At 36.9% G+C, this 21586-nt stretch overlaps 1 protein-coding gene across 2 annotated transcripts in view; it reads left to right on the top strand.

The window, feature by feature from the left end:
* ZDHHC20 (zDHHC palmitoyltransferase 20) overlaps positions 1-21586 on the top strand; it is a 63937-nt gene that overhangs the window by 10774 nt on the left and 31577 nt on the right. For both annotated transcript variants that reach the window (XM_007430604.3, XM_007430603.3), the window contains exons 2-5: positions 6022-6048; positions 14227-14321; positions 17544-17664; positions 18864-18933. In XM_007430604.3, coding sequence (XP_007430666.1) covers positions 6022-6048; positions 14227-14321; positions 17544-17664; positions 18864-18933 — 313 coding nt within the window. The remainder of the gene's footprint in view (positions 1-6021; positions 6049-14226; positions 14322-17543; positions 17665-18863; positions 18934-21586) is intronic.

Below are 21586 nucleotides of genomic sequence, written 5' to 3'. Positions count from 1 at the left end.
GGAAATAACATATACATACATGGATTGTCCAGGTTACTTCAAATACAATTGACTTAGTCCGTTATTTTGGAGGGATATCTGATCACGAATACTGTCAGTTGCACCCAAACTGGTATTTCAGAGTTCTCTCAAATCGTGGCTTATTGTATGTAGGATCCCTGTTCCAGCAGGTGACAACATCTAGCTAATACTGTCTTTGGTTTAGAAATGTGTTTGTTTATTAAATGTATACCCTGCTGCAATTTAACAGATTCTTTGTGGCTTACAGCCAGAACCCTCCCCCCCCCACCACAAATATTGTAATAGTAGAGACACAAAATACTGAAAAACTCAGGTGACATCAGGCCCCAATACACACACACACACACCCTGGAAGAGTTCTAACTTTAGCTTCTTCCAGGAAAATCATGTCGGAACTAATTGTTAGCCCTTAAGGGTAGACCAGGCCAGAAAACAGGCATCAAAAGAAATACTAGAACTCTACTTTAGTGATGTGGGCTATAATAACAGAATCTTGGAAGTCTGACAGTGTTTCTCCTTCCTTCCCTCTTATATCAAGAGAGTCAAGACAGGGCAGATTTGAGTTTCTTTCACATGCCTTCTTGTTTTCTCAGGCTAAGTTCATATTTTACACTACTTGAACCTCAATGAGAGGCCCTACCGTGGAAAAACAGTGCTTGTGGGCTTCAGCCTGTCTGACCTCCCAAAAATGGGGAACAAGCAGCCACTTTTCTTGGCATGATTGATTTGGTCAGTCCAGTTCTAGTGGAGAGATTGGGTCCTGCAAGTATCTTGTAGAAAGGGCTTTATACGTTACAATTATCACTTTAAATTGCATTCAGAAAATAATAGCAAGGCCATAGAGGCCCACGTGACAGGCATAATGATGATCCCACTGACAATGGCCGGTGAACACCCAAGGTGTTGCATTTTGTGAAGCTTCGTGATGTTCTTTAAGTGCAGTTCCAGGTAGAGCACATTGCAGGAGTCTAAATGGGTGGGGATGAGATCATGAGTCGCCGGGAAGCTGCTTGGTTAGTACTTAGATATGAAGCTGTATTGTAGATGGAGAAATGGGGGAAAAGTTACCTAGGAAGAAAACAATGGCAAATCACTTCCGTACTGTTACAGGGAAACTACTAGAAGGTCCATGGAGTCACCAGTAGTTGAGCTCAGTTTGAAGTGACTTGACTTTTAATGCAGATAGTCAGGAGATAGCCATAAATGTTCTTAGAAGAATTTATAATGAAAATATAATAAGTCTTTTGAGTTTATTAAACATATTAAAATAATTTGTCTGGGCTTCTTCCACTGGGGTATTATTTCTGTGCACTTTTCAATATGAGGTTAAAATTCCAATAGAAGAGAATATGTGTAGCTCAGGATTGAACTGTGGAGTCCTTGGGGTTCTCTGAGCTTGACTGTTTTCTTGCAAACATTTTGTTAGCCAGCTAGGTAACATCTTCAGTGCTAGAATGGAGTGGGGTTTGTTCTCTGTTTATATATACAGTGGCATGCCCTGCCAGTGGTGGGGGGTGTGGGTTTTGTTTTGTTTTGTTTTGTTTTGTTTTTCTCCCTCTGGTAGTTCCTTGATTAGGGTATTGTCTACTGCTTGATTGTATATCTGGTGATAATCTTGGTGTTAATCTCTGCTTATCTGGGTGATGATTGCTGGTGAGGAGATGTTCTGGTCTTTTGTTTCCTTTTATAGTCTCTTTTGAATAGTGTTTAAATATTGTTTGTCTCTGTGTGCCTGTTGATGGCTGCTTTGTCTGAATACCAAGCTTCCAGGAATTCCCTAGCATTTTTGGATTTAGCTTGGTCTAAGATGCTGACAGTTTCCCAGTTGAAACTATGGTTAAGTCTGTCCATGTGTTGTGAGATTAAGGAGTTTTCATCATGTCTTCTGTCTGCTAGTTGGTGTTTATGGATGCGCTCTGCAAGTCTTCTGCCTGTCTGTCCTACATAGTGGTTGTTACAGTCCTTACACTGTATGTTGTAGATGACTCCTGTTTTTTCTTCTTGGGCTACTGGGTCTTTTGGTTTGCTTAAGATGTTTTGGAGGGCTTTAGTTGGTTTGTGTGCTACAGAGACACCATGTGGTTGTAATAGTCTGTTAGTAGTTTCTGAGACATTTCTGATGTATGGCAGTGTTATTCTTTTCATAGCTTGTGTTGGTTGTGTTGTAGTAGGTTGAGTGGTCAGGCACTTTTTGATAAAGTTGCATGGATATCCATTTTGTTGGAAGATGTTGTACAGGTGGTCTATTTCCTTTTTCTGCTGTTCTGGGTTGCTGCAGTGCATTTGTGCTCGTTTGAATAATGTTCTTACACAGCTCCTCTTGTGGGAGGTTGGGTTGTTACTTTGGTAATGGAATACTTGATTAGTGTGGGTTGTCTTCCGATAGACTTGGGTTTCTAATTTGCTGTTGTTTCCTCTGCTGATGAGGATATCCAGGAGGGGTAGCATGTTGTTGTTTTCTTCCTCTCTGGTGAATTTTATTCCTTTGAAGATGTTGTTGATAGATTCATGTGTCTTCTCTAGTTGTTCTTTTTTTATTATACAAAGGTGTCATCTACATACCAGATCCATACTTTAGGTTGTATGTGTGGAAGTGCTATAGTTTCTAGGAATTCCATTACCATCTCTGCTATGAGTCCTGACAGTGGTGATCCCATGGGTATGCCTCTGATTTGTTGGTATATTTGTCCTGAAAATAGGTAGTGAGGCAGAGGTTGATGAGGTCCGTGATTCTGGATATTTCGATCTGGGTGTATTTGGTTAGGTCAGGTGTGTTGTGTAGTACTGCTGATATGGATTCTTTCGCTAGTTCCAGGTTTATGGATGTAAAGAGTACTGTGACCATAATTTTATCTTCATCTATGTGTACATATTTGATTTTCTGGAGGCACTGTAGTGAGGAGTTGATAGAATATTCACTCTTCTCTGTGAGATGTCCAAGCTTTTTTGTCAGTTCTTTCACTATGTTGTATGTTGGAGTCCCTGGTAAAGATACAATTGGTCGAAGAGGTATGTCAGGCTTGTGTATTTTTGGTCATCCATAGAAACATGGGAGGATGGGTTCACTGCTTTTCATCCGCCACTGTTCTTCTTTTGTGATCTGGCCTTTCTTGGTTAGGTTGTTAAGGGTTCTCTTGATTAGGTTGTTTAGTTTCTGTATTGGGTTGGTGTTAACTGGGATGTAGGTTTTTTTGTCCTCTAATAACTTTTTGGCTTTTTGCAAGTATTGTGATTTATCCGTAATAACTGTGGTTTGGCCTTTGTCTGCTGGGAGGATGATGATGGTTGGTCCTTCCTTGGGCTATTGAGGGCTGCTCTGTCCTCTACTTTGAGTTGGTGTTTTATTGGGTCTTTGTGTTAAGTCCTGTAGAACTAGAACTAGAAAAATAGTTGTTCCTTGGTGGAGGCTTGCCTGCATGCAAATTTCTCCGATCTGCGTGCTTTCTGAAGTGTTTGACGCCCATATGTGGTACCAAGAGGTACCACATATGAGGTTAAAGTTATTTTTAGTATGTCAAAACTGCTTTGTGTGTGTGTGTATGTGTGAATATATATATACGTATATATATTTCCTGCCATGATAAATTCACACATTAGATGCCCACAACCTATTTTAAAACTTTCTTTGTTCCATTGCTGTTCCATTTCTTATCTGCAAAAGGAACCAGAACTGAAGTTTAGCGAAGTCACTTTCTTGGATCAGTATAGGAACCGTGTTGCCATAGTTAGAAGGAGCACATTTGAGGCCCAGCAAAGTTCAGGATAGCAGTTATTAAAAGAAGGGAGCAAAAATCTGTACATCACCTCATTAGCATATAGACCCTTTCCTTCTTTTTCAATTCTTGTTACCTTTTAACATTTTTATGATCTGATATATGATTCCAATTTAATTTAATTTAGATTGATTTCAGTTCTTCAGTAATAGTAACTGCGTTCAGGGACCTTCTGACTTCCTTAGCTATTGTGTAGTATGTTTTCTTACCAACAGAAAGTTCACTTTCATACACGCACACACGCACGCACGCACACATATTCCGTTTACATGTATATAATATGTGTGTTTGTACACACACACACAACCCCAGACAGATAACATACTTCTCAAAACATATAAACATCATGGCTATATATTAACTTATATTTTACTCCTGCTTTCTGGACACACACAATTATGTTCATATGTTTCACAATATACCAGCTCTAGTGTAATATTTTCCATTGTACTTTTAAAACGCCAGTGTATTCTTTGAGGCTGAACTAAGATGGTATCATTATCTGTTGATGGAAACGTTATTTAAAAGCTCCTATATCTAGTGTAGCTAAGCTACTCTGATCTCAGAGATATTACGTTTTGAATAGCAACGTATGAGATTAAGCTCTCAAGCAACTAATGCAATACTGGAATGAGATTTATTTGAACTTCTTAGTGAATATGTATGTTAATTTCAAGGCTAAATATTAAGCATTTCAGGTAATGTTTCTATTATTCTCTTATGTACCCAAATCTAAAGATGATTTTATTCAACACTATTCTACCTACTTCCATTCAGATAAATTTAAGGGGGGAAAAAAAGATTACTGGTAATACTTTTTTAAAGTATCCATAGATACTCACAGATAAGCCCATCCGGGGATAAGCTGACTCTCAAATTTTTAACCAAAATACCATGAAAAATGCACCACCCATGGATAAGACAAGTGTGAAAATTAAAACATACGGAAATTTCAAGGGTCAGTTTATCTTCCAGTGGTGTGTTTTTCATGGTATTTGGTTAAAAATTTGAGGGTTGTCTTATCCACTGATAGGCATATCCATGAGTATATACAGTAAATACCAGATTACAAGCCCATTGTATTATTTTTAGAAATATCCTGTAATGACTCAGTGATTCCCCACACACCAAAGAATAAAAGATACAGATGTCATTTTCCAACATTTTGCCCAAATAAAGCTTGGGTGCTTAATTCAGCTCTTTGAGGTTTTTTGGGAAAGACAGTGTGACGTCTGAAATCTGTTTAAAACGTTAGGTCCTTTTGAATCTGAAAACCATAATCCAGTGTTTCTCAACCTTGGCCACTTGAAGATGTGTGGACTTCAACTCACAGAATTCCCCAGCCAGCATGCTGGCTGGGGAATTCTGGGAATTGAAGTCCACACATCTTTAAGTAGCCAAGGTTGAGAAACACTGCCATAGTTTGCCTGATGCAGGGTTAAAGTGCCGTGCTGGGTCCAGGGCAGCTTCAAGTCCACTCTCAGGCATGAAAAGTTACTGGATCACTTCATACTGTCGTTCTTTCTCAGCCCAAGTGATCTCCAAGGGTTGTGGTGTGGAAAAATTGGAGCAGGCAGTACAACATATGCCACTTTGAACTCTTGCTGATAAGGTGGGATAGAAATCTAACAATTTTTAAAAGGAAATGCTAACTGATTATTGCACACCAAGAAGGATGGAGCTGGGCACTGGCAGAAGCTTTGTTTTTTAATTTCAGTTTATTAAGCTGTGATGTGATGGTTTAAATTGAGGTCCTGTGCCTGAATTTTGTCTGCTGTCATTACATAATTTTCATCATCTCAGTTTCCTAATCTTCATCTTCTTGAAGGAAGCATGAAATAAACACAACTGAAGAAACTATTGATTCAGCACTATTGTTTGTCAGCCGCATACATGCTATGGACAGACAAATGGGGTACTATTGTTTTGCCAGTGGCAGGCAAACATAAAGCCATTCCTTCATTTTCCCAGGCAAAAATGGGCACAGCCCTTTAGTTGTTTGTTATTACCTATGTAAATAAATGGTTTTTTAAAGGGGAATATGGTTATTTATTGGATATATTTATTGATTTTTCTCCAAGTTTTTAGACTGTGGAGAATGGCAAAACACATGTTCTCTTCAATTAACTTAATATGTTTAGATCAGGTTAATTGTGTTTTACTAAAGCGCTTGATTACTGAAAAATGACAGATGTATTCACACTCATTTTGTTTTATTTTTCCCTAGTTACAATTACCTCAGCTGGAGAAAAAGGTATGATACTTTCTTTGTAAAACATTTTATTTCTGTACATATGTAGTCATATTTGAGTGTAATCTTGCAAAATTACATTGATTGCTTGAGTTTTGGAAAGAAAAAAAATGTAATTCCAGCATCAGGCCTCTCAGTGGTATCACTGTGATGGCAGCCTTCAGCTGCTGAAAAAGTGGGTTCTTGGCAACAGAAAGATTTCTGACACTTGCCTAAAATATAAAATCACTCAGTTTCTGAAGCAACAGAAGCAGCATAAGCTTACAGTTCATCAAATCAAGGATCCACAAGAATTGCTGGGCTAAATAAGCAAAAATAATTTATTCTAGCCAGAAAATATCTCTAAAAATATGCAGAGTATTTTGCATTTTCCATCCAATAAATTGTAGTGTGCCCTCCAACCTACATTAAGTAGCTTATAGCACAAATTGCAGTTTTCCAAATGTCTGAATTTGTTGCATGTCTCTTTCTATAAACTAAATATTGCCGCAACTTCCCTTGCGAGCATCAGGTCAGCAGTTGTTTATATTAAAATACAGACTTCAAAGACAAAGTCTTTCCTTCCAAAAATTCCACTCCAGAATGTTCTTCTTTCCCGGCAAAGCCTCCCCCTCTTAAACAGCCTCTAAAGAGCAAAACAGTGGAAGTTGGATTCTTTGTTCTTTCTCCTTTCAATGGAAACTGATAGGGAAAAGCCAGTTGCAGATGATGTTGGAAAATGGGAAAAGGCTACAGAGAGAAGGAAAAGATGCTAAGTTAAAGAAGAACAGAAAATTAGATCTGACATCTCTAATCTTGTAAGTTTATCTTTTAAAAAGCTTTAAACATTTAGAGCAAGAGAAGCTAAAAATGCCAAGCAGTAGAGAAAGATTGAGTCAGTCCCCACCTTAGCCCACCAGTTTTCTAGTGTTCCAAGGAGGGAAGAATGAATAAACCTTCACTGATATCATTCAGCACTAGAAAACAGACTTTCCCAAAAATATACTTCAGATTTTTCTGGCCATGGATATAGCTGTTACAATGCAAACTTGTTCTTACCCTAAAGTTTAAAAAGTTGAGTCCTCAACTTGTTGGCAGGTAAGTTTCTCAAAGGGTACCTAGAAAAGAAATCCTTATTTAATCGTTCCTAATAGGAAGATGCATAGACTACCCAATTGCTATGAAAGATAGTCTGAGTTGACAATCACAGAATCTGGAATAAAACTTAGAAAAGTGGATCTCCTTACTCCCATATTCTGTCATTGAGAAAATCATAAAAAAATTGTAAATCCAAATTTCATGCAATAGTCTACATATATTATAGAACTCAAATGCAGCAAATTAAACTTTTTCCAGTTAGTAGTCTAACAGGAGTATAAAGCATATTGCTGTACAACTTCAATAATGTTATTACATAATTATCCAAAACGGCCATTATATCATTGGCATATAAAAACAATTTATATTCACTATCAAGTGCCACCACATATGTAATATTTTAAGACTGTCTAATGAAAGAAGCTAAAGTTTCAAGAACTAAATTAAGGATTAAAGGAGACAAGGGCTTCCTTGGGGTGCCACGATATTGCTTGGTGGGTCAAGAAAAAATCCATTTGTAATTACTCTAGCCACAGGGTTGAGAAACCAAATTGTAATCTAGTGAAGAAAATATTATGGAAATCCATGTTTTCTTATTACATACTTCCTAAATTCAGTCTGAACTGGATTAAAAGTCATTTCAGTGTCCAACAAGGTTAGAAAAGCCTGTTCTAATTTATCTGCCATGATGTCCAAAATATCAATTGCCAAACAGATATTATCAAATGTCTGTGTACTTTTTATAAATACAGATTGAGATGGGTGAATTATCAACAATCTTTTCTATAGTCTCATGGCTAGTGTTACAATTAATATTTTAGCATCCATGTTAAATAACAGTGTATAACTTGTATTTGTGGTGGGGTCTTTTTCAGGCTTTTTAATATTTCTATAATATAGGCCTCATAAAACAGTGGAGGTAATATAGAAAGATTAATTGATTGTGAATCTCTAACAATATAGATGCCGATACATCTATAAAAGTTCTATATTGTTCAACTGGAAATCCATCAGTTTCAGGACTTTCCCCAATTTCATTGATTGAATTGTCTCTATAACTTATTGTAACGTCAATGGTTGTGCCATTTTTTAAATTTTCCTGTGAGATCTCTCCCATTTCAATATTTTACAAGAAATTAATAATTTGTGGCTCAGTTACTGATGTCTCCGGTTTATATATCTGAGTATAAAAATAATGAAACTGGTAGTTGATAGATTCAATCTCAGTACATAACTGATCATTATTGGCATTGAATTCCAGATATAAAATGCTGTTGTTTCAATCAGTGAGACAATAACTTTTCAGCTTTCTCTCCTGATTCCCAATAGATCTGATTAAAATATTTCATAGAATATTCATATTGTTCTGAAAATGGTAGCCCCAATTTAATCTTAGCTGCTATAAGTATTTGATACAATTCATCTGTGGGATTTTTGTCTTGTAGAAGTGAGTCTTTAATCATCTTTTCCAGCTATATAAGATTAAAATCTCAAAGTCTCTTTTTTGCTGAGGCAGTAGCAATAATGGATCTCTGAGTAAATGCCTTAAACACATCCTAAAGGATTAACATACTGGTAAAGCCCCTATTTATTTCAAAAAAAGATCTTGATCTATTCCAAAATAGGATGTCTTAGGAGAAATACTTAGATGCTGTCTTGAATTAGAATGGTATATACCGGCCATCTTTCCTAAGCCCTCAGAGCAGAAAGATACAGCTGTTATGTCATGCTTCCATGTACCAGGCTTCACATGACTTCCAGCCCATCCCCGGGAGGGAATTTCTCTATTTTTACACAGTGTATCCTGTGTGGTGTTTTCAGTTATACTGACCACCAGGAGGCACCACGTGACCAGTTTCGTCCTTCATTGAGCCTCTTCAGATGCGGGTAGCTAGAAGTTATTCTATGCAGTTCAAACCCTACTAGGAATTGAACTCATGGACCTTCACACTTCAAATGACTATACACAGCGCATTAATTTTAGGAGCTATTCAGGTCCTGGCTAATTTATAGTTTTTAAACTTCATTCTGAGAGTCACTGGACCATGAGCTGAGATTGCAGTCTGGTCTATTTAGAAATTGGCAGTTTGATCCACCAGAACAGGATAATTTAAAAAAATAATGTAATCTAAAATAGTTTTGATGTTCATGAGAAAAGAAGTATATTCTGTATGCTGTAGATTTTAAAAATGTCAAATACCTGTTAACAAATTTCAATATATATGCTTGCAATACTTTCCAATTTTGAAAAGAGGTAAAGTTTTTTTAAAGTGTTTCTATCTAGCTGAGAATCTTGGATTAAGTTAAAATCACCAGCAGAAAGTATATGTTGCTAGCGTGCAGACTATAATTCATGAAAACTTCTATGAAATATTTCAGCAGTGTTCTTGATAGGGCCATAAAAGTTAATCAGAGCAATAAAAGTATCAGCTATCTTTATTACCAAGAAAACAAAGTATTCATATGCTCTCATTCCAGATCAGTTTTAGATTTTATATTAAATATAACAGTTAACCCACATATTTTATCCAGTAATATAGGTCTATCTAATCTAGCTTCTAGGCCTCAAAAAAAAAAAAAAAAAGTTTGTGAGGTAGAGTATTGGCTTCTTAGAACATAATACTGTCTACTTGTAACTTTTATGGCTTTTTACAAATTTGTCCTTTTTTATAACTTGAGTTCATTTACATTTCAGCTGCTTAATAATATAAACAAATTTTCTCAACCTCTGCTTCCCAGAGTTAGCAGACATCTCATGCTGTAGTAAGCTTGATAAGCAGTAGTACATAAAGAGAAAACATTTAAATACTGAATAGGAATCTGAACTAAAAAAAATTAAACATAATAAAAATGTGATAAAAACGAAAATACTCTTCCCAGAAAAGCAAAAGGAACTGTATTTAAAACCTCCAGTGTGGCTTAAGTTGTTGTCCCCCTACTCCAACCATGCAAAGGTAGACATAAAAAGTAAGATTCTATAATATTTTCTTCTCCTTCGAAAAAGGAGAAAAAAGTTAAGGTTGTTACTCATCAAATAATTCTACAACAGATTAATTTGCAAATGTATTTCTTGTTTCTAGTCACATATGTTCCTCAAATAAATTAAATCTGCTCTGAATTTCCTCATTCACCTCAGAGTCACAAATAAATACATTTTTTAAAAAATGAAGTGTATCCTCCTTTACAAATCTATATTCTGATCTACCTAGAATCCTCATAGCTTAATTTTGGATCTTGTTTTCCTTCTTTTTCTGAAATCTGATGCTGTTCTTGTTCAGTGTTCAGATATTGCCAATCATTATGAATGTTATAATAATAAAATAACTGTTCCTGCCTATTAAATCTGTAGTAGTGATGCAAACAGACACACTTCCCTCTTAATTTAAAATTCAGTTGAATTCAGGTATTTAAAATGGTTGAGTATAACAATCATTGCTCGACTGACATTAAGCTCGGCTTTTTTAACTGCATTTGAATTAAAATACTTTGTCAAGTTCTTTCTCACAAATGTTTTAATTTAAATGATTAAATTTTACAGACTCTTCAGGTAGATATATTCATTCATTCATTCATTCATTCATTCATTCATTCATTCATTCTGTCAATTTACAGTATATGCTGCCCATCTCAAATTCATGACTCTGGGCAGCTAACTATGTTTTTTAAAAAATGGAATATTGTTAAAAACGTCACTTGTGCTCTCAGAACTAATATTTCAGCATGTGTTTCTATTCTAGTAACATTTATAGTTTCATAAAGCTGTGTGCGTATTCAAGGCTGCCCTAGAAAATCTACTGGGTCCATAATGTCATTGGAGCAGACAGATCCTCCTAATGCTTCTTGGATTGCACTGTCCCCTAATTCTATATCTTCTTAAACTTTTGTCCTTTATCAGCTTGGAAAGTAGGTCAACAATTATTCATGTGGTATGAAAATGTGGCAGAAACATAAAATATTCAGTATTCCACTACAGTTTCCCTCCCTTTCTCACTTAGTTACAAAGGGTCTTTTCTTTCACAATTCCTGAAGGTTATTTGTGGTGGTTTAGAAATGGAAAATCTTCAGTCACTGAAGCAGCAATTTCTGGATTTAAGAGGTAAAGCCAGCTGCAGTAATTGGCATTCCATTATCTTTTAATGTAGCTTAAATAAACCTATTTAGAAAATGAGGTTGGATTACAAACCCTAAAGTACAAAAACCAGCAGGCTGCACATGGCAGCCTGGTAAATTAGCTGGGAGCTCTTGACAAGACAAAAGATTTTGCTTTTGCTTCTCAGACTTAGATTAGAAAAATTCACAGAGGAGAGCTCTATCAAACATTATTCTCGACTCAGTGTTGCTTCTGGATTGGAGGTAGCATGCCTTCTAATACTAGTTGCAGGTGAACAGTAGCAAGAGAAGGATATGTTTCCATATCCTACTTGTGAGAAGAATCTGGTTGCCATTGTAGAGAAAATGCTGGACTAAGATGGGCCTTGGCTGATCCAGCAGGGCTGTTTATACAGTATGTTCTGACATTCTTAAATTAAATTCTTAAATACAATTTCTTCCATAGTTTTAAATGTCATCTGTGGATGCTGTACAAAGTTTACATCTGTTATTCAGAGTTTTTGAATATATCTTCCCAAATCTAAATTCAGCTGTAACTATTTATTGGTGATTCCTTAGGAGCACAATTGCTGCGAAACTATCAGCATAAAAAGTGTAAAATTTCCTTTACAGTATACGTGCCAATATAAATTACAGTCTTCTCTTTTAAAATGTTGCTCAGTACTAGTTTGATCATTAAAAGGAATAAATATCTTTAGGCTATCTGTAATAGCATTTTATTAACAATGTAATATTTACTATTATGTTACTTATTTTTATATAAATCACTCTTTGCTTATAGAAACATTTGTTGGGATAAGAAACAAGCACACACTGATAGCACATGTATTTTGTTTCAGAATAATGAATTTCTATTTGTATTTCCCTATTGCTGTCTGTATATGTGTAAGAATTATGAGCAAGCAAGCTTATGAACCCTTTATTTAAAAAATCACATGTGATCTGTTCTAGCTAAGCCATTCACTTATCAATTACATTATTAAAAACATCCAAATAATACAACCAATAAACAAAATACAGGAAAACAGGAAAAACACAATGACCCTTAAAACCAAATGAAAAACCTAATTAAAACCAACATTAAAACAGAAGAACATAAAGGATTTCATAAGAGTGCAGGGATTTCAACACATATGATAATTTGCCAGTTCCAAATCCTGTAATAATAAATATAATGATGTACTTATTTATTTACTCAAATTGCATGTATTATAGCCATCATATATTCTTTATGCAGGAAAACATGTCTTTGATTCAGGGGCTCTGTTTAAAAACCTCAGGCAAAATTGGTTTGTGTTACCAGTACAGTGTTTTTCTAAAAGGAAGACAGCCCTGATTTTTAAATCCAGAAAAAGATACAGAAAAGAAATGTATAAGCAAAGACAAAATTCCATTGCAATGACTAGTTCCTGTGGTTGTCATCATCAGCTGAAACCAATCCTGGCAATTTCCACTCCTCATATATGTATGTATCTATCTCAGGTGTGTTTGTGTGTACAATGTGTTTGTATGTATAGTTACCTGCTAGAAGTCATTCTCAAAACATAGAAAGATCAGGTAGTCTCAAAATAATTGAATTAATGTCTGCAAATGAAAATAAATTGGCTAGAAAACAAGACATCGTAACCCCAACAATTCTCTCTCATATACATAGCAACACACAATTACTTCTTTTTTCCATCCAGCAGAAACAGTAAAAATTAAGGGAAAAAACAAGATGGAGAGAAAGAATGACTCTACTAAGGAGAAAGAGAAGGAAAAGGAGGTAGAACAAAAGTGGGTGGGATGATTGGAATAGTTAACTGGACAAGGAAGAAAAGAAAGGAACATTGTTAGTTTAGGCATTACAAAATGGGTTAAAATTCAGTAGGAAGGCCATTCCTCCCAAGCAACTTGTAATTTTCAAAATGTTCTTTTCAGTAGGGATGTCTGCAGCTGTTTACAGCTTGGGTCCACTCCTATGTTTTTAACAGCTTCTACTTTTATCAGTAACTGTAAAAACCCTCAGTTCACAGGAGATTATTTGGGAAAGCTACCATAGGGTAGCTGATACCATAATTTCAGCAACATTTATTTATTTACAGATTTATATAGCCACCTATCTCATATAATGATTCTAGGTGGCTCACAACAATCCATAAAAACACATCTTAAAACAGAAGTAACCTCCCCCAGCACCAGACCAAACAGCCTCCAGCTCATCCCCCACCCTAGCCTAATGTTTGGGGGAAGAACCAGGTCTTCATGGAAGGCTCAAAGGGTATCCCTCAGATCTCAGGTGGGAAGATATTCCAAAGGGCTGGGGCAGCCACCAAAAAGGCACACCTCCGAGATCCCATCAGGTGGCAACATTTAAGGGAAGGGACCTGGAGCACGCCCACCTTATCTAACCTAGTAGGAGGGCAGATACCCTCAGGGAGAGGTGGTCCCACAAGTAACCTGGCCCTGTGCTGTGTCAGGCTTGAAAGGTGATAGCCAGCACCTTGAATTGACCCAGAAAGCAACTGGAAGCCACTGCAGCTCCTGCAGCAGTGGTAAAACCCGGGTGAACCACAGGGCAGCCCCATGTAGAGCACATTGCAGTAATCCATATGCCTGGAGCATTCATTTGTGGTTGAAATGGCCTCTAGGGTGGAACAACATCCATAACTATAATTTCACACATAGTGCTAACCTTTGGTTTACAAGCAGACTTCTAATCCACTTCTGATTTTGGTTTGCCAGCTATCTACAACTGTTATTTGACTTGAATTGGAACTGATCTATTTTTTTGTTACGATGGATCATAGATTTTATTATCCCTGTTATTATTGATTTATTGTTGAGTATTAGCCAGGGTCCTGTGCCATCTCCTATTCTACAATTGTGTCTCCAAATTTATTTTGCTGGTAAGGCAAAGAAAATGTTGCATTATTCCCCTAATTTTGTTTTAATGTTTTTGCTCTTTTTAACAGTACTCCCTGACATTGTATTTGTATTTCACTTTTATTGCAGTTGTCTACCTTGTGATTTTTCATCTGTCGTTTGTAATGTTTGCGTGGTCCTATTGGAAGACTATTTTTACATTTCCTGCCTCCCCTTCCAATGAGGTAAATGTTATTATCGGCAAAGTTATACAGTTCTTACTACTGAATTGTTTTTGGTACTAATGCTTGCTTTTAAATAAGATTTGTTAAATTTTCTTTTTGTTTAGTTTTTCCTTTCCCATTTAATAAATTATATTGTAGTGCCGTGAATGAAAATCATAAAATTATTTTCTGAAATTACTGCAGTGCTATAGCTTAATTTAGATTTCTTTAATTTGAATAATTTGTTATTTTAGATGAGATAACCCAACAATACAGTGTTCAGATAGATGGCCTTTGTAGTCTGTTTCATAATCTTAATATAAACCAATTCACAGTCTCTGCATCTTTGTAATAATTATTTTAACAATTATGCTCAATAACAAACCTCATGCTTGTTTAGGAGTGCTATTAGCTTTAAGGCACCCAAGCAATATCCAAATACTGTAGAAATGTGCAACATCAGTATGAAGTCATTATCAATGCTCTGACCCACGTTCCATATTTGTATGTTCCTGTACAGCTTCAAACAGGAGAAACATTTGTGCAAATCAGATATGTGCTTACATTCTCTGGACACAGCACTGTGGAATTCCTTTTGCTAATCTAAATTTAACACGGCCCTTCCTAAAAATAATTGTTTTATCAATGTCTTATGGTAGACCAAAATGCAGCCTGAGGCAGTTGTAACTCAGCAGCTACAGTGTTAATATTTTTGCTAAAACTTAAAGTTGTTCTCTTCAGGGTCAAAGCATTATCTGTGTCTTTTCTGTTGTAGGTCTGGATATATTTATTCTCTTTTACTCTCAAAAGTTATCCTGAAGTGCGTTTTTAGAGAATTTTTTTTAAAAAAATAGGTAATGGAAGAATATTGTGTAGCATTTTAAATTTTAAAAAATGGACAAATGTGTATGAATAACCATTTTACATTTGTTAGATGAAGCACAGGTATGACATTTCTGATCCTCTAACTATGAACCCTTAGACCAACTTTCCAGCTCATTCTTACATGACCCTCCCTTCTGTAAGGAACTAATCAGGATAACTTGTAAAGGGTTGTAATTATTGTTCATATATGCTATAGCGTATTAGCAATATTGTGAATTCAGCCATTTTGGTTTATTGATTAGCCAGTTATTTATTTAGTAAACAACAGCTAAATAAATCTCATGAGTAGCATGAAAGATCTGGAACTGGAATGATAAATAAACCACGGTTAAAAAACTATTGCTTAGTTCAGTGTATGTCTCCAGGGACTATCAAGGTCTGGGCTAGATGATGACTGAGATCCCTTCCAATGTTATGTTTCTGAACATGTCTAAAATAAATAGGGGCAATCCATTTGGAGGCCAGGTATGGACTTGATGTTTTTCAGAGGAACTAAAGCCTGCAGCAAGCAGGATGATGATGCAGTGGGCAGGACTATGTCATATGTAGACAAGGCCAGGATTTCAGGATGTTTTGGGATAGAAGTAGTCTTTGTTTTGTTTGTTGACTGTTCTAAAGCTCTGTTAGAGCATATACGTAATTTTGGTGTGATTTCTAACTGCAGGATATCACACTTTTAACTTTTGGCAGTTGTACCACCAGAATTCAGTGGTACAGTCAGGTGATTTTTAGAAGGAACAAAGGTGGTCACAGGCTGCATACAGCTGTGGAGCCACAGGTGAACTATCCCTGATGTATTGTCGGAAGATAGAACAGCAAGATTGAAATCTATCTCACATAGCCAAACTCAAGGTTAGGAGATCACAAAACGTTATGCCTGCAATTATAGGGAAGTGCCGTATGTATTTGAGGACATTTCCTTCTCTGTCAAAAGAGATTCCCACCATTTAGATTTTAATAGGCCTATGTGAAAGAGTCGAACACTACCTTAATAACCACAAATCTTGGAAACCTTTTAAGAAAAAGAAAAGAAACCTGTTATTCTCAAGATGTGGAATTTTACAAATGCTCATATAAAAATATCATAAATATCATAAAAACAAGTGTTAAAATAAAATACATAATTAAAACAGCAGAATATGACAGGTTCCTGAGGACACAAAGGGCTAATGAAATAGTAGCAGTATTGCAGCTTTCCCAAACTCTGGAAGGGGGGGGGCGGGCATCCAGACCTCACAGGGTAGAATATTCCAGAACAAAAGGGGTGCTGTGGAAAATGCCTACTTCCAAGCCCTGCCCTTCTGTCATCCAAAGAGAAGGGATCCAAGCCATCACTTCCTGGATTGATTGCACTGGGCATGCAGATTCTGTCTGGAGACAGTGGTGCCATAGACAACAAGGACCCAAGCAAATTAGGTGTTGTTGATCAAAACCAGCACGTTGAATTGTATTCAGCATCTTATTAGACTCCACCTGTTTTTAATTTGTGGTTACATACTTTTAAAAAACTTAGAATCAGCAATAGCAATAAGAAGATCCTGAACCAGTTTCAGCCAATTTCCAAATAGCTAATACTAAATAGGCATTCATACAGATGATAAGGTTTTAAGAGATACAAGTATATACACACAAGTTGTTTTGAAGCTGGCCATTTACTTAGATTGGAGTTACAATTTTGTTCAGTCACTTTTTATGAAATGCACAGACCATGCTACCATCCTGTTGTATTGAAATGCTTTCCACTTGATGGCAACTTGTCATAAAAAATAATTGCAGTGCTCAATTTGTCAGTGTGGATTGGCAAAGTGCTGAAGTTTTCCAGGACTTCAGTCTTATGCTTTTATTTAGTAGCTTCATTACTGCATCATTCCTGAATTGTCTTCATCATCCAATTCTTGATCCCTGTGGGCAAGTGAGGTTTTAATTAGTGGGATCCTGTTTCCAGCCAACCAGTGCAAATGTTCATTATATAAATTTGAACAGTGCAGTTTCCATCTGTCTAGCCACTGCATATTTTATGTGACAGTCGCAACTGCTGAGTCCAGCAGAAGTGTAGATAATGTACTTAAAAATATATTTATAATTACTAGATAATGTCATTTACCTAGAAATAATGTGGAGAGGTAGGAAATAAGTTTTTACAGTACTAAAAGATGAAAGGGGAAATAGATTTTGGGTTAGGATCATCTACTTTATCTGTTTGGTGATACAAACTAGTCATGTCTTTGATTTTGATTTAATATTTCTTCGAATTAATAATGTATAAAAATTCTGAAACTTTGTGTGTGTGTGTGTGTATCGCCTAAATATGATTAACAGATGGCATGAAAACAAACATGCTTTTGTCCTTTTCTTCAGTTTTGCTTATCAAAAACCGATAAGGAGCAATATGAAAAAGAAGAGAGGCCAGAATCTCAGCAGGAAATTCTAAGAAGAGCTGCTAAAGATCTGCCTGTCTATACTACAACAACATCAAGAGGTAAGCCATTTAGGAATGGCATCAGCATTGGCTTCACTTGACCCGCACCAAACGTTTTGTCTTTATTTCTACATCAACACACAAATTTTCTAAAATAAAACAGTCATTCTTCCTGATGTCTGTATCATGTGAATAGTGCTAAAATGTTCCTTAGCTAGGCTGAGTTGCAGGCGCCCCTCCACTAACTGCATGTATAGCATTCATCCAGTCAAAGGATCCTGGAGACCCACTGTTTCCAAAGCTGTTTCTGGCATTTTATGGTACTGAAAAAGGACAGTAGTATTTTCCTATTTAAGATGTGAGGGAAATCCTAGTTTCCTTTCCCTTTGAAAGTTTTGCATGGGTAGCTCAGTATTTATTTGTTTGTTTATAAAATTTATCAGGTGCTTCTCTCATAGTTGTGACTCTGGATGGTATACAACCTAAAAAAGGGGGGGGGGGAATCAAGAACTGTTCCAGATACTGTTTAAGCTATATTAATGTTTCACCTTTCCATCAGTAGATATACAGATAGATTGCTTTACTGTTATTTCACAGCAGTTGTAAATGAACAACTCTGTACTGAAATTGGGCAGCCAATAAATTTAAACAAATAAATAAATAATAGCTGTTGGAGAATTCTCGTATTACTATATACCCATTCATTTTTAAGATACAGGTAGCCCTTGACTTGTTTAACAACCATTCAAAGTTATGACAGGGCTGAAAAAGTGACTTATGAGGAATCCACACACTTACAACTATTGCAGCGTCCCCACAGTCACGTGATCAAAATTGGGGCACTTGGCAACCAGCATGTATTTACAATGGTTGCAGCGTCCCAGGGTCACATGATCCCCATTTGTGATCTTCCCAGCCAGCTTCTGACAAGCAAAGTCAAGGGGGAACTGTGTGATTCACTTAACAACCACGTGATTTGCTTAACGACCATGTGATTCACTTAATGACTGCAGTGATTCACTTGACTCTGGCAAAAAAGGTCGTAAAATCAGGTGCAGTCACATGATGCCTTGCTTAACAACTGCACTGCTTAATGATGAGTTTTGTAGTCCCTATTGTGGTTTTAAGTTGAGGACTACTTGTATAGCTGCCCTATTTATATTCTGAATTCTTATAAATCCTTTTTTGAGAAGTAGGAAAGCTCTAAACTCCTAATTTTAAAGCTTCACATTTCACATCTTGACTTTGTTTCAATTTAGCTATTAGGTACTGTGATAGATGCCAGCTAATCAAACCTGATCGATGTCATCACTGTTCTGCCTGTGACCTGTAAGTATATACCAATTCTAGGTTGGATTGATGAGTCTATGTTTTCAAGCATATCTTCAGACCTGAAGTCACAGATTTCCACATACAGGTAGTCCTTGCTTATCGACCACTTGTTCAGCAACTGTTCAGAGTTACGACGGCACTGAATGAGTGGTACTTACAATCAGTCCTCGAAATTCTGGCCATTGCAGTGCCCCCGCAGTCACGTAATCACAATTCATGTGCTTGGCAACCAGCTCTCACTTATGACAGTTGCAGCAGCATCCCATGGTCACATGATCTCCATTTACAACCTTCCCTGCCAGCTTCCCACAATCAAAGTCAATGGGAAAGCTGGCAGGGAAGGTCGCAAGTTGCTTTGGTAAGTCGCCCCCTCTTCCTGCACACTGCACTGTGCCCTCCTCCTCAGGCCTCCCTGCACTTACACGCACCCTGTGCCCTCTTTCCCAGACCTCCCTGCACTTGCACACACCCCACACCCTCCTTCCTGGGCCTCCCTAGCACTTTCCTCCCCAACTCATGCGCAGCCTGCGCCAGCCTCCCAGGAGCTCCCCCCCGGTCACTCCTGCGCTCCTTATCTGGGGTTCCTGCCACTTCCTGCTTAATGACCCACACTCTTAGGTTATGACAACAACCAGGACTGCCTGGATTACTGTCACTAAGTGATGTGGTCATGTGACATCGCACTTTACAACCACATCGCTTAGTAAAGAATTCAGTCCCCATTGCCGTCGTAACTCGAGGACTACCTGTATATGATGTTTCTTCTTAATAATCTGTTTTGCAAATGGGAAAAAGTATCAAAACTCATTTAATTAATTTGTTACATTTATATGAGAGAGATTGACAGATCCAGATTCACACAGTGACCTTCCATGGCTGAGAATGGGTTTGAACCTGGGTGTCCCCCATCCTAGTTATATTTTTCATGAGTTTGTACTAACTATATTATCAGCACTAAGAATAATGTATAACCATGAGCCGTTCTCTTTCCTATGAAGAAGTATATAATGATTGTGGTTTTATTATAAATTGTGTCTTTAAAAAAATGTTCAGGTAAAGGAACAGGCATTACAGAGAGTAAGGGAGGAAGAGAAGAAAACAATCAGATTAATCTATGTATTCTGTGTTCCATGATAATACATATGTATGTGTGTATGTGTGTATGTGTATATATGAAATACCTAGAGCACTTTAATAAGTCTTACTTGATTAAACATCCACTTATTGGTAATTTACATGGTCTGGTTCACACATCAATCAATCAGATATGGTCATAGACCAGCATAAGGAAGATGGGGTACAGTCAATTAAAAAGCATAGAAGATACATAAAGTATACAAGAAGCTAGAAGATATAAAAATATATTAAAACAGAAAGTATATATAAAAAAACAAGAGTGTAAATAATCTAAAAGGTGGGGTAGGAGGATTAGATGGGTGTAGGAGAAGATACAGGTTAGTATGTGGAAGACTATCAAATTACAGAGCACTCTAGTATGGCGAACTAGATGCTCATTAAGTGTAGTTTATGGCATGAGTCATCGTCCGACAAATTTTAAGCACTGGTACACAGAACCTAGCAACATTGTATGTTGTAGCAGGGTTGGTATCTGAAAGCAGCAGGGAGGTGTAGAATTGTCCTGTGCACCCTGGGTATTTATACAGTAATGGTGAAGTGAGGCTAGTACAAACGTCTCTGTAATACAGCCACTGGAGAAGCACATGTTCTGTTGTTTCTGTGTGTCCAGAGTCACAGGGGCATCGTCTGTCTGGGTAAGGAATCTTCCTGTATTAGCTTTCAAGGACAGCTGAGGGGAAGGCATGACATCGTACCAGAGGAAAGGCCTCTGGTGTTTAGGTACTTCGAGTTTAGTTAAATATGCCATAGGGGAGGCAGAGTACCTGTTGGATTCAGTGGCAATACCATGATCATGAAAGTGGTTTTCCCAGGATGAGGCTCATCCATTACACACATCAATTTAAGCCAATAATTATGATTTATTTTAAACTAGCATATGAATAAGTACAGCCTCTACAGTGTTTGTGTATCACGACAAACCATTTTTTTCTAGAATTCTGGAAATTCCGTTTGAAATGTTCCATCTTATCAACTAACCAGCATAACCAGCATTGGTGCGCACTGCTCAGTGACATTCATTTGGGTCTTTCTGTGAGCAGAACAGATAAACTCATTCAGGAATCTCAATATTTGTTTATCATGCTTTCCATGCTGAGATGCCTTGCTTATCATTCCCAAACAAGCAAGCGTTGGGAGCCATGGTTACCCAAAATTGCAGTCAAATTATGTTTACGTTGGTAATGTTACGCAGTGACTGCAAACAAAAATCACAGTCTGGTGTATGTCAGTGTTGCCATGGCATAGAAACATTGATTGCTCAGATACTCATGAATTTTCCTGATGGTGCTTTCAGAGAAAACTCTTTAAAATCCAAAGGGCTCAGACAGATTCATGTCTCCAATCCATATGCTATACTACTACTGAATTTGTACTTTTTGCAGTTAAAACAGAGGTGGATGTGATTCGCAGTGTCCCTGAGGGGTTCTCATGTACAAATAATGCAAGTTCAAGACAGTTGACTTTAAAATTTTGTACACAAGAAGCAGCTATTTACAGTCTTATTCCTCCCTTT

Source organism: Python bivittatus, unplaced genomic scaffold (genome assembly GCF_059951505.1).
Source record: "Python bivittatus isolate LINGU-HERP-01145 unplaced genomic scaffold, Pbiv_v1 ctg000340_np1212, whole genome shotgun sequence".
NCBI lineage: Eukaryota > Metazoa > Chordata > Lepidosauria > Squamata > Pythonidae > Python > Python bivittatus.
The sequence above is the reverse complement of the archived record's forward strand: the minus strand, read 5'-3'. Positions and strand labels throughout refer to the sequence as shown.